General features: G+C 36.3%; 2 protein-coding genes across 3 annotated transcripts; one reads left to right on the top strand and one right to left on the bottom strand.

Moving 5' to 3' along the window:
• Nucleotides 1-3385: 3385 nt before the first annotated feature.
• LOC21386036 (helicase-like transcription factor CHR28) lies at nucleotides 3386-12207 on the top strand. Of its 2 annotated transcripts, none has more exons than XM_010108754.2 (12): nucleotides 3386-3880; nucleotides 4661-4742; nucleotides 4889-5347; nucleotides 5489-6684; nucleotides 6850-6921; nucleotides 7447-7524; nucleotides 7617-8514; nucleotides 9321-9451; nucleotides 9674-9895; nucleotides 10043-10669; nucleotides 10753-10962; nucleotides 11463-12207. In XM_010108754.2, exons 1-12 carry the CDS (start codon nucleotides 3695-3697, stop codon nucleotides 11565-11567), a joined length of 4266 nt encoding a protein of 1421 aa, XP_010107056.1. In that variant the 5' UTR covers nucleotides 3386-3694; the 3' UTR covers nucleotides 11568-12207. The 2 variants fall into 2 exon arrangements, with proteins under 2 accessions (XP_010107056.1, XP_024028438.1); XM_024172670.1 differs by having other exon boundaries at nucleotides 4883-5347.
• A 1435-nt stretch (nucleotides 12208-13642) lies between these two features.
• LOC21386035 (caffeoylshikimate esterase) lies at nucleotides 13643-14864 on the bottom strand. The gene has a single exon (XM_010108753.2). It carries the CDS (start codon nucleotides 14680-14682, stop codon nucleotides 13693-13695), a length of 990 nt encoding a protein of 329 aa, XP_010107055.1. The 5' UTR covers nucleotides 14683-14864; the 3' UTR covers nucleotides 13643-13692.
• Between the last annotated feature and the right edge of the window lie 806 nt (nucleotides 14865-15670).

The following is a 15670-nucleotide window of genomic DNA, read 5'->3' as shown; positions in this document are numbered from 1 at the left end:
TGCCTTAGGAGCTGATTGCAAATCAAGACATATAAAATTTACCCAGTTTCTCAAAACATAAAACTAAGGGCTTTTAGACGTAAGCAAAATTTCACTAGTCATGTTGACATATTACAAAATATTTTAAAAAATTTATAAATAATAAAATTAGAATCATTAAAATAATTACTATGTACTATGTAGTTATGTAGTGTAAACGTGAATATCATCACAATAATTACCATGTAATTTTTCCATTCCTAAAACATTTAAAAAAAACACTATATCAATTTTACTCTCATAATTATTGAAATGTAGTGTAATTTTAATAAAGTTAGGGAATATTTATTGTTCTCTGTTTTTTTTTTTTTAAAAAACTAACTTCTTTTACTTTATACTACAACGTCTATATAGTAACCCTTTTTAAAAAAAAAAAAGAAAAAAGAAACCTATAGACGTTTGTTTCCTATATCGGTCCCTGATTCTGAATCATGAATCATGATTCTCTACAGTGTTTTCTCTTACAAAAAATACACGTAAATCGAAAATGATTCTGAATACATAAACCAAACATCTTTGCTTTGTAACATGTAAAACTGAGAAATATTACATAAACAATGATGTTGAAAAAGTGTAATAATAAACAAATTTTGGTTAACGTAAATTAATATTTTATCTTTCTAAAATCATTTTTACGAATTATTGTCATATTTCTCATTTCACTTTTATATTTTAGGGTCTAAACTGGTCCATCACAAACAACGCTGATAAAACTCTAACTTAATATTTTAAAAACCACAATACTTAAAACATATTAGCTAGCCCTTCCTCTTTGTGAAGTTGTTTATAAGTTTTGTTTTGCTCTGAAATTGTTGCTAAATCATATATTGCCATAACCAAGCACTTCACGTTCAAATCTCAATTAAAAAATTTAAATTCAAATTGATTTTATAAAATTTAGCATGCATTTTCCACCCAACATTTAAAAAATAATAAATAAAAAGCATGCATGTTAACATTGAGATCGTCGTTGGAGCTTATTTATATATAAAATTAAGTATGCGTGCTAATGGCCAAAATATATATGTATTAGACTGAGGTCACCATTATTGAATATAATTGTCTACAAGCAAATATCCAAAGTCTTTATTTCTTATTTTTTTAATTTTTTTTTTTTTTGGGAAAACATATATCCAACTTTTCTTTTATTGAACATATATCCAAAGTCTGAATCATATTTATTGCTTACCCTCTCCCCTAAAAACAAAACCATGATCAATATCTTAAGTTAATTTTGAATTTCACATTTGACTTTTTTTTTTCTAATGATAGGACAATGTTCTAAATCTGTCCAGAATTTTATATAATCAATTTGGTAGAATGTATTTTTTCTAATGTTAACAAACACGCACTACGCTAAAATATTCATTTTATAAATTACTAAATATATTTACAGAAAATTATCTTTTAAATCTTGAAGACAAAAAAAGATCCTTTATTTATTTTTAGAAATAAAAAGGTGCTTTATTTGGTACAAATAATACAAGGTAAAGAAAATTTTGGTTTTTGTTTTTTTGTTTTTTTGTAAACGAAGGAATTTTTGTTAAAAAAATAACAAAACTAAAAATAAAATAAATAAAAAATAAAAAATGAAGGGAAAAGTGCAGGAAATTATCCGACAAATGTACCTCAGCTTAATAGAATCAATGAACTATGAAGCGTGGGTTTCAAGGTGTCCGTGTTTGGCAGGCTATAAATTTCGGAGCATGCCGAGGAACTTTCCCACATCCTCTTTAACGGGAAACCTCATCGAGCTTTCTTTTGCGCGGCAGCGCGTGTACATACATTTCACATATTGATTTTTTTTTTATATTACTCCTTCAAAAATGTATACCTTATTATAAATGATTTAATGCTTTTCTAAGTATATTCATGATGGAGAAAACTATTTTATTTTATTAATAGAAATTGTATTTTAATTGTTGGGTTAATTTTTAATAGTTTGATTCACAGTAAAAGTAATTTTGTATTATTCGCGGTAAATTTTTAATATGAACATATACAGTTATGACCGTAAAATATTAATCCAATGATTTCTTCAAAAAAAATATTATCTAATGATTAAAAAGAGTCGTTCTTACTGGTGGAGTAAAATAACATTTTGCACTATGTATATATATATATATTTGCTTTTTTTTTTATAGGCATTTCTTTTTATAATCATAATAAAGACGTAAGAAAGATTTATGAATTTTAAGTTAATATAAATATCGTTATTAAATCTTTTAGTATTACATGTGTAGCTATTCATCTTCAAAATAAATAATTACTTTTAAGTTAAGGCCTATATGCTATTAACTTCTAGAGCTTTAATTGTTATACCATAGCTAGTAGCTTTTATTATAATGTTTTCTCTTATAAAAATTTAAATTCAATTTTTTCTGATATATTGTTTTCTCTCACATAAATTCACTTCTTAACTCAAGTTTTCAACTCAAACAAGCGAAATAAACAGAGCCATAATTTCATTGAGTGATAAAGAGAGTAGGAAGGACAAAAAGAAAAGGTGAGAGAGAGGAAAAAGTTATTGTAGTATTTTATTATTTAATCTACAAAATTGAGTTGTTAAACTTGAGTTCACATTTTTAAATTTATTTAGGCGTTGTTGTTTCACAGGTTAAACCACAACTTAAACCATAAGACTTTAATAATATTTTATAGATTTAAATCATAATTCAATCTTTTTTTACAATGTTTTGTAACATAAAAAGTGAATTTCAATTCAAATTTTTTGTTCATTGTTTTTCTTTGGCTCAAAAGTTAAGTTAGTGATGAAATTGAAATACATTTTCAATGTAGTAAAAAAAAAAACAAAAAGAAAAAAGTATACTTATGTTTAATTACCCTACCTAATTTCCTAAAAATCAATAAAGATAAAAGTAAAAAATAAAAAGTAATACTTATGTTTAATTACCCAACCTAATTTCCTAAATATCAATATATTATCCACTATTTAAATTTGATTCTTCACGTTTATTCAAGCGACGCGCCACAACCCGCGTGGGCATTGGAATCCGTGAAAGCCCACGTAATAGTAGGTTTTTAATTGATAATCCACAGTAAGTTTCGGTGGGAAAAGAAAAAACCGGCGTATAGTAGCCAAAATTATTCAACTTGCGCACCTGACCGACCTTTTAGCTCATGTCCCGCTGTAAAAGAATCCAAAAACGCCAACTATAAGCCAAAAGCTATTCTATTCTTAAAAATAATAATAAAACTAATAATAATAAAAAAAGAAAAAGTCGTTAACCTGCGCACACCTTTCCCAAACTCCTATTTAAACCTGCGCCACCCCCACATTTTTCACGATTCGCGACTTTGTCCACTCCTCTCCGGTGTAGAGAAAAACAAAAGAATAAAAGAAAAAAAAGAAAAAAGAAAAAGAAGAAAGAAGAAGAAGAAGAAGAACGATATAGAAAAGTCGTTTAGCGAACCTTCTTCGAAATTGCTTCTCCTCTCTTTTGCTCGTGAAATCCTTGATTTTCTTTTGCTTGTTTGTTTCGCGAGAAAACTCTTGAAGATTGGAATCCGGTTGGGCTTAAATCTTTGTGTGTTTTCTTTTTTTTTTTAAGAAACTGGAAGCGTTCGGAGCGGTTTTTGATTGGTTTTTCCGGAGGCTGAAAGGGAGTTAGGGTTAGGGTTTTCTGAGGCGGTTATGGAGGACGAGAATTCGATTTTTGGGATGGAAGGTAATACGGAAAGTTTAGAGCAGAGTAACGGTTTCGTTGATGAGTTCGCGGACCATGATTTGTTTGAAGGAGGTGATTTGTCGATTGATCTGGATATGCTATTCGGCATTATTGACGAGGAACGCGATAAGAAGGATTCTGATCCGTCGCAGGTAGGTTTCTTCGGCGCCAATTTTCTCGGAAAATGCTCGAACCCTTTTGAATTTCATTTTCTCTAGAGGAATGGAAATCACTTTCCCTTTTGAAATCTTTCGTGGGTGTTGTTGGATAGAGATGTGTTTCTCTACTGCATCGTAAAGGAAGAATTGTGCTGTTGTAATGTTGGAATTTATTTGATTATGGGTCCATATGCGCATACAAGTTTGTGAGTTTCGGGACGTTCTTTTGTGATGGGCATTTGTGGAGACACTTGTTCTCAGCCCAGAGAATCGTAATAGTTTAATTACGGTTTTTGATTTGAATAGTTCTTTTACTTTAACCGTGAGAGCAAGTTGGTTTGAAGAAAACTGTGGATTGTGTCAGAAAATGTACTAGCTTGATGACTTTAAAGGGGACTCACAATTGTTTATGGCCCGCGATCTAATTAGTACAGTTTTAGTTATGAATTATTAGATTAATTTGGAGACTTTCTTGCTGTATGTACTTGTTTAGTAAATATTTTTGTGACATTTTAGGTGATTTTCATGTGGCTTGGGAAGATTTCAATAATTATTTTGTGGTATCTCAACTTTGTTTAGTTACTATTTAGGGTTTAGTTGCAATTAACTTTCCTCGTGGTCACGGACATTCATAACCTCATTCATAATCGTTTTTTCTTTTTTATCCTATTAATATCTGGTGGCCATTTTATGGTACTTCCTCGTTTCTATTACCCGCTATGAATCTTCTAGAAATCTTTCATTGATGCTGTAATTTCGAGTATTTTATTGCAGAATTGTTCGGAGTTTTCATTAAAAAATGCATCACAAGGTGAAGCAGTTCCTAGTGCCAGCCACCATGATAGTGCTTGTCCAGGTAGGCTTGATATATCAAGACCGACTATTTTAGCGTTTTATTTATTTATTTATTTTTCCCTATTGAAGTTTTTTAAACTTCTTCTTCTTCTTCTTCCTCCTCCTCAGATGCTCTGTTCTAATCTGATTTGATTCCAATAGTTGCAGAGAATGATCTAATGGGTCCCAGCACATTGCATCCTTCATACAACTCAGAAGCCTTGGACTCAATGAAAGGGACTCCAATTGTTGCAGAGAATGATCTAGTGGGTCCTAGCACATTCCACCCTTCATACAACTCAGAAGCCTCAGACTCAATGACAGGGGTCTCAGGTGGTTCCTTTGGTTCCGCAATGAATCAGAACTTAATCTTCGACTCTAGAGTTCAGCGGTCTCCAGTGAATGCTTGGTCTGCAAGTCTTAAAGACTGGATTTCACTAGCTCCGAGTGACGAAACTTACTTGTCTGAGAGGGCCAGTTTTTCGCTACCTACTAGCGGTACATCATCTAATTTTCCTCAAAGAGATGCTAACAATTCTTCAGATTTTTTAGATAAATTCAATAGTACGCTGCAGGGAGTAACTGAAATTCAAATAAGGAACAATGGAGCTGAAATCAGTCGCCAAGGTGTGTAAATTCTTTCTCGACTTAATCAAAGGAATTAGAATTGGCTTTTCGGTCACGATTTTGGAACTATAATCTAGGTATCCCCTATAATCTATGAATTTTGAGGACAACGGCTAATTAATGTTGTTCTGATGTTTGCAGGTGCTTTAGAATACCCTGGTTCTAAGAACATTGGTATAAATTTTTGTAAGAATGAGACCTTTGGTCAAAATATCATGGACATTGTGGGACCACCAACAGATAACTTGCATACGTCTGCAGAAATCCCCTTCATGGGTGCAGATATGCGCTTGGGAGACATAGCTTGTAAGGATTCTGCCATTTGTCCTAATACTCAAATTATGAGTGATTATTCCTCAACACAATGCAATGTGGGAATAGATTATCACTTCCATAACAGTTATAATTCTCAATTTTTTACAATCAATGAAGAATTGAAGAATAGCGTGAAGGATGAGGAAGGGGAATTTCCAGCTGAGAGTACATGTTCAAGTACTAAGATGAAATTGAATGGCCATTTTGGGGAAAACGGAAAATCTTCCTTGGGGTTTTCAACGAGTAATTATATGGATATAGAGGGATGTCATTATGGATATGAAGGTAATGATTATGTGCCATCTATGGGTTGTTCTTGGTTTGATGCAGATGGATGTCCTGTTGATGATAAAGCAGTGATGCAGCCATGGGGTTGTGCACAATCATACATTTGTAGTGAAGAGAACGTGAAGGACGAGAAACCAGAAGAGGTGGTTGCGCCTAGTATCTCTATGTGGCATTCGGTCGATGTCATTGATGAAGCTGTCAGTAGAGAGCATTCTTACTCTGCTGACAACAAATCTTTTGGCGAAGACTTAAGATCATCATTTTTTGGTATTTCTTCCTCGCTGTCTGGTCAGAAGACTGAGCATCAAATGGATGACAAAGAAGATCATGTTACATATAAGAAAGTCTGCCGTTCTCCAGATAATATTAATGGAAGATTGACAATGTATAATAGTAATGGAAATTTGAAGATTGATGCTTCGGAACAGTATATGCCTTTTGCACAACCATTCTCTTCAATTGGTAATCAATCTATGTGTGTTATGGGTCCTCGAATTTCAAAAGTCAGTCCCGAATCAAGTCACAGTAATTTCTCAGAGAAATCTGTTGTAGAGGATGACTCGGATATATGTATCATTGAAGATATAAGTCATCCTGCTCCTTCTAACCAGTCTCTAGTACCGAGAAACATGCTTGTTACTTCACAAAGTTCTGCAATTAGTGATAATTACGTGAATGTTGGTGGCATGAGATTCAAGGCAAAAGATGAGCGGTTAATTTTACGATTATTGCAGGTTAGTTGATCCGGAATTCTTATATTTGCTTGCTCTTTGCAGTTCTGGAGTAAATGCTTTTAGGTAGCCTAGTTGGTGACTAGTGTTGGTTCTTTTAGTTAAAAGAAAACCAAAGACCCATTTGTTTGAAACCTTTATCATGAGGGTGTGCCATGCATTTTTCAGGATCTTTCACAGCCAAAGTCAGAAACTAATCCACCAGATGGTGTTTTGGCAGTGCCTCTTCTTCGGCATCAGGTTTGAACTGTTTTCTTCAATTGTTTCTCACTTTTACGTCAAACTAGGAACACTAGATAGGTTATAAGCATTTTAATAGTAGGTATCAGTCACATACATACATAGTCAATAATACCAGCACAGAATAATAGATGGGACCCGATGATGCGTTAAGGTGTCTGGTATTGTTACCATGTAATAAAAGGCTGCTGTCTTAAGCACATGAAATGATCACAACATTTCACATATAAATTGGTGGTAATCAGAAAAAAGTAGTAGTCTCAGACTCTCACAACAGATGAATGTCTTACTTACCAGAAAGATAGTTTCCTTGTTATGGCTATTGTATTATTCCCTATGGGTGTTAAAAGCCTGTAGAGGCATTCCAATTAGCATACGTTCTTCCCACCTTAGATATGCTGCACAAAGTGGTCATCTTTCTTGCGCATTACTGGCCTACTTCATAAGATTTCATTACGTTTTTATGTTATTATCCCTTTTTAAGCATATATATATATATATATATATAAATGACTTTCTGGGCAGAGGATTGCTTTGTCATGGATGGTTCAGAAGGAGACAGATAGTGCGCACTGTTCAGGTGGAATTCTCGCGGATGATCAGGTTTTTGTCCTGTCATTATTAATCAGAAGTATTTGGTATTATTTTGAGTTTTGCAGACCTGTGCTTAAAGAATACAAATCATTACTTTTCAGGGACTGGGGAAGACTGTGTCAACAATAGCACTAATATTGAAGGAAAGGCCTCCATCTTTTAAAGCATGTCATGTAAAACAAGACGAAACGGAAACATTGAACTTGGATGAGGATGATGTTATGCTTTCTGCATCTAATGGAATGAAAGAAGAATCAGATCCTCTTCAAGTTGTGTCAAATGAAACTCCAATCAGAAGCAAGAATTCTTCTATGCTAGCAAAGGGTAGACCAGCTGCTGGAACCCTTATTGTTTGTCCTACAAGTGTTCTGCGACAATGGGATGAGGAGTTGCGGAATAAGGTAACCCAAAAAGCCAATCTCTCTGTGCTCGTGTACCATGGAAGCAATCGAACAAGGGATCCTTGTGAGCTGGCCAAGTATGATGTAGTTCTTACGACATATTCAATTGTCAGTATGGAAGTACCAAAGCAGCCTTGTGTCAATGAAGATGATGAGGAGAAAGGAAAATCAGAAGATCATGGTTTTTCTATGGGACTCTCCTCTAGTAAGAAAAGGAAATACCCTCTTAGTTCTAATAAAAAACGTTCAGATAAAAAAGGTTTGGACAGTGCCCTGCTTGACAATGCTCGGCCCTTAGCAAAGGTGGGATGGTTCAGGGTTGTCCTTGATGAGGCCCAGAGCATTAAGAATCACAGAACCCAAGTAGCTAGAGCCTGCTGGGGTCTTCGTGCTAAACGTAGGTGGTGCTTGTCAGGGACTCCTATCCAGAATGCAATTGATGATCTTTACAGCTACTTCAGATTTCTCAAATATGACCCTTTTGATGCATATAAGTTGTTTTGTACCTATATTAAGACCCCAATTAGTAAGAATCCATCAACTGGGTACCGAAAACTACAAACTGTTTTGAAGACAATCATGCTACGCCGCACCAAAGGTGAGAGACTTAAGTTTTCTGTTCATTGACTTTTTCTTTATATGTGGACAAAAAAAAAAAAAAAAAAACGGGAGAGTGCTAAGTTAATATGCTATTTCTTTCATTCCCTCTTTTTTTCTTTGCTGGTCCATTTTTGGCTTTTTGGTAAAATTCATTTTGTATGCCTCAGGTTGCGTGCTCTCCTTGAGATTAAGCCTTGATAATAACTTGTATTTAGAATTAACATACTTGAGCATATCGTCCAACTCACTTTATTTTATCTCAGCTTTATGAAAGGTGTATACCTTTCTTTTTTGGGTACTTTACACATTTGCCCCTTGAACTTGTGTGGTCTTAGCAACTTGCCCCCTAAATTTTTAATTTGGGCTAGTTGCCCTCTCAGGCTGTAAACTTGTTGCAATATGTCCCATTTTGACGATGATTGTGTTAAGTTAGTGTTGAAAAAGCACATTTGACAAAAGTTTTCAACGTCCCGATTCAAATGTAACACAAATCTTTTAACTCTCCAACTTTTATTCCCTTTAATCTAATAAAAAAATTGAGCAAATTTAGTAATATGGAGCACATTGCAACAATTTTAAAAGTTCGGGAGGTTGATTGTCAAAATTAAAAGTTTAGGGGGCAATTTGCTAAACCACGACAAGTTCGGGGGGCAATTGTGCTAAAAACCCTGCTTTTTAAGTTTTGAATGATTTATTGTCTATATTCTGTAATATTCCAATCTCTTGTTATTGACTTCTTTGCATTGGTATATTGACTTTCAGATTGTTGGCACTTTATAATCTGATGCTAATCTTTCGCTGTAGGTACACTTCTTGATGGGGAACCAATCATCAGTTTGCCACCCAAATTTATAGAATTGAAAAGGGTGGATTTTTCAGAGCAAGAACGTGATTTTTACTCCCAGCTAGAGGCTGATTCGCGTGCTCAGTTTCAAGTATGTGTTTCTCTTGAAATCTAATTTTGACTTGTTTTGGGTTTCCTTTCTTGTTTTTCATGATTGGTCCCTTTCTTTCGCTTGAGATGAAAAAGCTTATAATTTTTGGTAGCTTTATGAGTTTACTTTTGTTTTATGATAGTCATGTTCATATTCTAATATGGACATTCACTTCAAAAAAAAAAAAAGAAAGGAAATCTAATATGGATTCTTGTATGTCAGGAGTATGCTGCTGCTGGAACGGTTAAACAGAATTATGTTAACATTTTGTTGATGCTCTTGCGTCTTCGACAAGCTTGTGATCACCCCTTTCTTGTTAAGGGTATTGATTCACATTCGTTATTGAGTTCTTCTGTTGAGATGGCAAAGAAACTACCTCAAGATGAAAAAGAACATCTTCTGAAATGCTTGGAAGGTTCATTGGCAATTTGCGGCATCTGCAGTGTATGCACCATTTTCTTTTAATATATTTGGTCTTAGCTTTTGCATAACATATTTGCAGCTGTCTTCACATATTGAATGTCAAATTAGGCTTTGATACAATGAATTATCGTATACTGTTTCCTGACAACCGTGCTGATTATTTAATAGGATCCACCTGAGGATGCGGTTGTTGCCAAGTGTGGACATGTTTTTTGCAATCAGTGCATTTGTGAACATCTTACAGGTGATGATCACCAGTGCCCTAATACAAATTGCAAAGCTCGGCTTAATAGGTATATAGTGTTTTCCAAAGCCACGTTGAGCAGTCCTCTTCATGATCAGTCTAGTCATGATAGTTCTAGGGATTGTACTGGTTTGGAAGTTATTCAGACAGGAGAGTCTTGTCATGAGGGTCACTTTAAGTCTTCCAAGATTAAGGCTGCTCTTGACGTCTTGCAATCATTATGTGGACCACATGATTCTTCATCTGGAAATAGTTCCACACTGAACTCATCTGATGAAAATGCCAGCTCTGTGGAAAACTCGTTGGCTACTTGTGCAGTTGAACCACTTAAGGATGTTCCTGATAACCGAAATTTGGAGGCAGAAGAAGGTACTAATTCTTCAATTAAGGTTGTTGGACAGAAGGCGATAGTCTTTTCGCAGTGGACAAGGATGCTGGATTTGCTTGAAGGTTGTCTAAAACATTCTTGCATTAAATATAGAAGACTAGATGGAACAATGTCAGTCACGGCCAGAGATAAAGCTGTGAAGGATTTTAACACCCTGCCTGAGGTTTGTGGACATCATAGCATCTCTCTGTTTCGTTCTCCTGGACTTCCAACACCATCTGATGTTTGATTGCATGTTTCTTTCAGGTGTCTGTTATGATAATGTCTTTGAAAGCTGCTAGTCTTGGTCTCAACATGGTTGCAGCTTGCCACGTTCTACTTCTGGATCTGTGGTGGAATCCTACTACAGAAGACCAGGCAATTGATAGGGCACATCGGATTGGACAGACTCGTCCAGTTACAGTGTTGCGGCTAACCGTGAGAGATACCGTTGAAGATCGTATTTTATCTCTTCAGGTACTTAGCAATTCCGCTTTGTTCTCATCCGATTCTGAAAACTTGAAGTTCTAAAAAAACACAATAGTTGCAATTTTCTGAAGGTTCTGAGAACATTGTTTACTTGGTTGTTTCTCTTTGGAAGTTTAAATTTCAGGGGTTATAGAACACAGAAGATAATAACCAATAACTTACCAAAACTAGTCAAATGGAAGGGGATTTTGGATTTATCTTAACCTAGTTTTAGTGAGGCAAGTATATATTATAAACCTTGTTAATATGCAGCTGCGATTGACGGGTGTGGATTGAAAAACTAATTAAATGATTTGACTTGTGTATTTCTGGGGTTTCAATGAGATTTGGAAACCTATAAAATGAGACTTGGGACAGTTGGGATATGCTTTTTGTTAGCTGTCTTCCTGCATTGGAGAACTGAATGTTTTTAATTATCTAAATGTTTTTAGAATTTATATTTGATTTTTGATTTATTGGTTAGCTTATACTATTTTTTCCCCCATCAGCAAAAAAAGAGAGAAATGGTTGCTTCTGCATTTGGGGAGGATGAAATGGGAGGTCGTCAGACTCGCCTGACAGTAGAGGATTTGAAATATCTGTTCATGACGTGATTTATAGGTTTGGCAGACGTTGTTTGCTTGCTAACACAGATTATATTATCAGTTAGCTTTCTCTTAAAGGTGTCAACTGCAGCAGTAACACTCTAATCCCTGACCAATAGAGATTGAAAAGGAGTACCGACTATAAGAAGCTCTACTGACAAGAAGATTTTTTTTGTGTTAATAGTCTTTATAGAATCAAAGGATCCATTTGTTTTTACCTTTTTAACTTCCGTCTCTCTCCATTACAATGTATAGGATGTAGATATTAGTTGCTTTACGCTAGAAAGGGTAGGCGCTATGAGCTATAGATGAGATAAATATTTTTTTTAATTTTAGTGTTACTGTTTAATCCATTTTTTACATGTAAATGATAGTTTCTCCCATTTTCTATCTCGTTTTTCATTTAGCTTTCTGTTATTGCAATCACAATGACAAATGTTAGGCGTATTTGACGGGTTTGATTGTATCATTTCTCTGGTCGGTTCATGTTTACCATTTACTTACGGTGCAAAGATTATGGTCGAGGCAGTAGCTGAGGAGCTTATTAGTAGTAATTCCCAGCACATTACTTTGGACTTTGTAAACTATAACTACCTGTGTTATCCGAAAGGTGTCAACATCATATTCTATGGAAATAAACGTTCTGACTAATCGCCACTTCTCATGAGGGACTTATCTTTATATTCCATTTTGATCAGACCGAGTGTGGTGGCTGAAAGTAAAAAGATTATCGCGGTTGAGTTTGTGATTAAAGGTTGGGAGTGTTGGATGGCTTCTTTAAGGGTCTTAAATGCATTTTAAGTGGCTTCTTTGAGAGTCTTGAATGTGAAGACTTATTCTCGTCAATACAGTACTCAATTAAGCGTGTTTGGATGGACCGCACGCATATATATCATGACATCTAGCTCATTCTATGTGGCTGAGGCAATACCACCCTCGTCTAGGGTAGGGCTTGCTATTCATGCTAGTGTTTGGGACTACCTCTTGGGGAGAACATGCTAACCAGTAACGGAGTAGGATATTTTTGTTGAGAAATAATAACTAAAACAAAAATTGAATTTTTATATTTTTGCTAATGCTAGTTGTTCCATTTCCATTTCTTTTTTCGCAAAAAAAGTGGGGATGGTACGTCTGTTTGGTTCTCTTCCTTCCTACAAGATGAAATGCAAGATAGGCCCTCGAGTCCTCAATGTTGTCTTGAGAAGTTGCCAACAAAATATTCTTGTCATTCCTTGGGGGAAAAAATTTTCTCCAGTAGACGACACAAGCTCTATAAAATACATTATGCGGTTGAAGCCCCGGTGGCCCCATGGTCTAGTGGTCAGGACATTGAATTCTGAATCGAGTTCAAATCTCGGTGGGACCTCTCTATACTTTTTTTATTCAAAATAATTATTTAGATTTTTGAATGCTCCTACAACCGAGATGCAGTCAAAATTGTAGTACACATTCACACTCATGTGATTAGTGAAGAACAAGTAAGCAATTAGCATAAAATGTATCTTGTTTTAAGTCACTGAACTAGTTAGCAGAAATGGAACAGCCACCAGAATCAAAGACACAGACCATATCAACTTTACTGCAGTAACGACTGAAGAAGAAAAAGCTACGGGATAGTGCATGTCATTAGACTCTACGTACCTGTATACAATTCATGTCGTTTCAATCAAAAGATTTTTTTCAACCACCCGTACAAGTTTAGACCCTATTGTACTTTGTAGTCATACAACAGATACACCGTACACTTTTCCACTCACATAAAACACGTTTACAAAATCAAAAGGGCTGGAGTACATTCAGTAAAACGCATCAATGTTTAATTTATGAGTTTAAAATTACGATTATAATTATAATTTTTAAAATTAAAAATTAGAATTTTAAATTAAATGAATTTTTTGAAATAAACGTCATCTTTTTTACATTATATTCATAAAATTACCCACAATTATATATCAATAAAACAAACAATTATAAATCCACAATTTTAATCAAAAAAATAGAAAATTTACATTCCAGAGTATATGAGATTAAATTTTTATTTTTTATTCTTAATAAATACATGTAATTATTTAACTAAAAAATTATGAATTAAGATTTAAGTAAAAATGCCGATCCATGTTAAGATTACCCATTTTTAATCAGCTCTTTCTCCACTTGAATTGCACCTCTCATTCAGCCAAGAAAGAATGTCGTTTCGAACAATCTCCACATTCTCATCCGTCTCTCCAAACAACAACGAATGCATCATCCCGTCGTAGATCCTCACCGTCTTGTCTTCGCTCTTCGCCTCCGCATACAGCGCTCTGCTTACATTCGGATCAGTGACGGCGTCGGCGCTGCCGTGCAAAACGATGAACGGAAGCTTCACCTCCGACAATCTCCCACTCAAATACTCCGTCACTCTCAGAAGCTCCACCACCGTTCCCAGCCTCGGCTTCCCCCTATACCTCATCGGATTCCTATCCGCGACGATCTTCTTCTCCTCCACCTTCACCGACTTCCGCATCAGATCCTCCGTCGGAACGATCGCCAATGTCGGGAAAAATCTCGCCAATTGCGTGAGAATTTGGGGAATCGGCCATCTAGGTTTCAGATTGTCGGAGATTTTGCACATCGGCGCCACGAGGACCGCGCCGTCGAACCCTAGCGGATCGGCGAGGTGGACGAGGAGGCAGATCGCGCCGCCCATGGATTCGCCGTAGAGGAACGACGGAGTCGGACGACCTAGGGTTTGAAATCGGGAGTCGCGCTTGACGGAAGTGAAGAAGGCGAGGCAGTCCTGGACGGCGAGGTCGACTTCCGGGACGAAGGCGCGGAGGCCGTCGGAGCGGCCGTGGCCCTGGAGGTCGAGGGCGAAGCAGGCGAAGCCATGGCGGGCGAGGAAGATGGCGGTGGCTTGGAAGGTCCAGGAGATGTCGTTTCCGTAGCCGTGGACCATGAATACAAGGGCGCGAGGAGGGAAATCGGAGGAGGAGAGAGGAAGCCATGAGCGAGTGAAGAGGTTGAGGCCTCGGGGAGAGGTGAAGTAGGAGGAGGAGCCTCTGACGCCTTGGAGGGCGTAGTAGTCTTGCTCAGGCGTGTTGCCCCAGTAATGGAGGTGATTCTCTTCTTGCCGTTCCGCCATTGATGGAGCTTCCAAGGTTCTGCGAGTTGTTTGGGAGAAGAATAGATTTGATGTTTGGACGCTAGACTTCTCAGTCACTCGTGTGCCTGATTGGAGGAGGAGCAGTGTTGAAACTTGGGAGTTGAAGAGATGGAATGATCAATGATGGATAGGCAGGCACGTGATTTTATGCTTGACTTTTTGACAGGGAATTTTGATATATTTGAGCTAGGGTGGGTTTGGTATTGTTTTGAGGAGAGAAAAAGTACCTATCGAGAGATTTAAAATTTAAAATTTTAGTTGGTAAAATAGATTTTTAAATAATTTTCTCATAATCTGAAGTTAAAAGCAAAAGGTCGATTTTGATTTTAATTTATGCGGGAATATGTTTTGAGTGTTTAATGAAATTTTTTATTTTCAATTTTATCCCTATTGAAATCTGAAATTTATTATCCATTTTCATTTCAGATCTCTCCACTCTCCTCCACTCGTATCTCTCCTCTTCCTCCTCTGTAAATTTTTTTTTGAGAGTTCTATCCTCTCTCATCCTCGCCGTTCGAAGCGAGGTTCTCCGGCTCCGTTCACCGGCCTCTCTCTCCGTTCGCCGGTTGATCTCTCCGTTGGCCTCTCGGAGCTCGTTTGGTTTCTCCTCCGCCCGATTGATCTATCCGTTGCCGGTCTCCCTTCTCCTCCTCCGACTGCCCGTCTCTCGTCATCAGATCAAGAGGTAAGCCTCTCTAACCGCGCAATTTTTAGTTTGAACATTTGGATTTTTGCGTATGATTTTTAGTTTGAATGTTTTGGTTTGTAGGTTTCTGATTTTTGTCTTCAAAGAAAAACGGTTGAGCATTGTTGAGGGTTCGGTTTGCCGGTATCCCATCTCCTCCTCCGACTGCCCATCATCAGATCAAGAGGTAAGCCTCTGTAAGTGCTCGATTTTCAGTGCAGCTTTAGATTGGATTTTGATTTTTTGTGCGGAAATGGGTTTGGTTTAGGGTTATGATTTTCT

This window comes from Morus notabilis, unplaced genomic scaffold (genome assembly GCF_000414095.1).
Source record: "Morus notabilis unplaced genomic scaffold, ASM41409v2 Scaffold3071, whole genome shotgun sequence".
In the NCBI taxonomy this organism is placed as follows: Eukaryota; Viridiplantae; Streptophyta; class Magnoliopsida; order Rosales; family Moraceae; genus Morus; species Morus notabilis.
The sequence above is the reverse complement of the archived record's forward strand: the minus strand, read 5'-3'. Positions and strand labels throughout refer to the sequence as shown.

What these genes read in the sequence shown, in the direction of transcription:
- LOC21386036 (XM_024172670.1), top strand. Translation starts at nt 3,695, where the DNA reads ATGGAGGACGAGAATTCGATTTTTGGGATGGAAGGTAATACGGAAAGT. An exon ending in CATGCTACGCCGCACCAAAG is followed by an intron (nt 8,515 to 9,320) that starts GTGAGAGACTTA and finishes CTTTCGCTGTAG; the next exon opens with GTACACTTCTTGATGGGGAA. An exon ending in ATCGTATTTTATCTCTTCAG is followed by an intron (nt 10,963 to 11,462) that starts GTACTTAGCAAT and finishes TTCCCCCATCAG; the next exon opens with CAAAAAAAGAGAGAAATGGT.
- LOC21386035 (XM_010108753.2), bottom strand. Translation starts at nt 14,682, where the DNA reads ATGGCGGAACGGCAAGAAGAGAATCACCTCCATTACTGGGGCAACACG.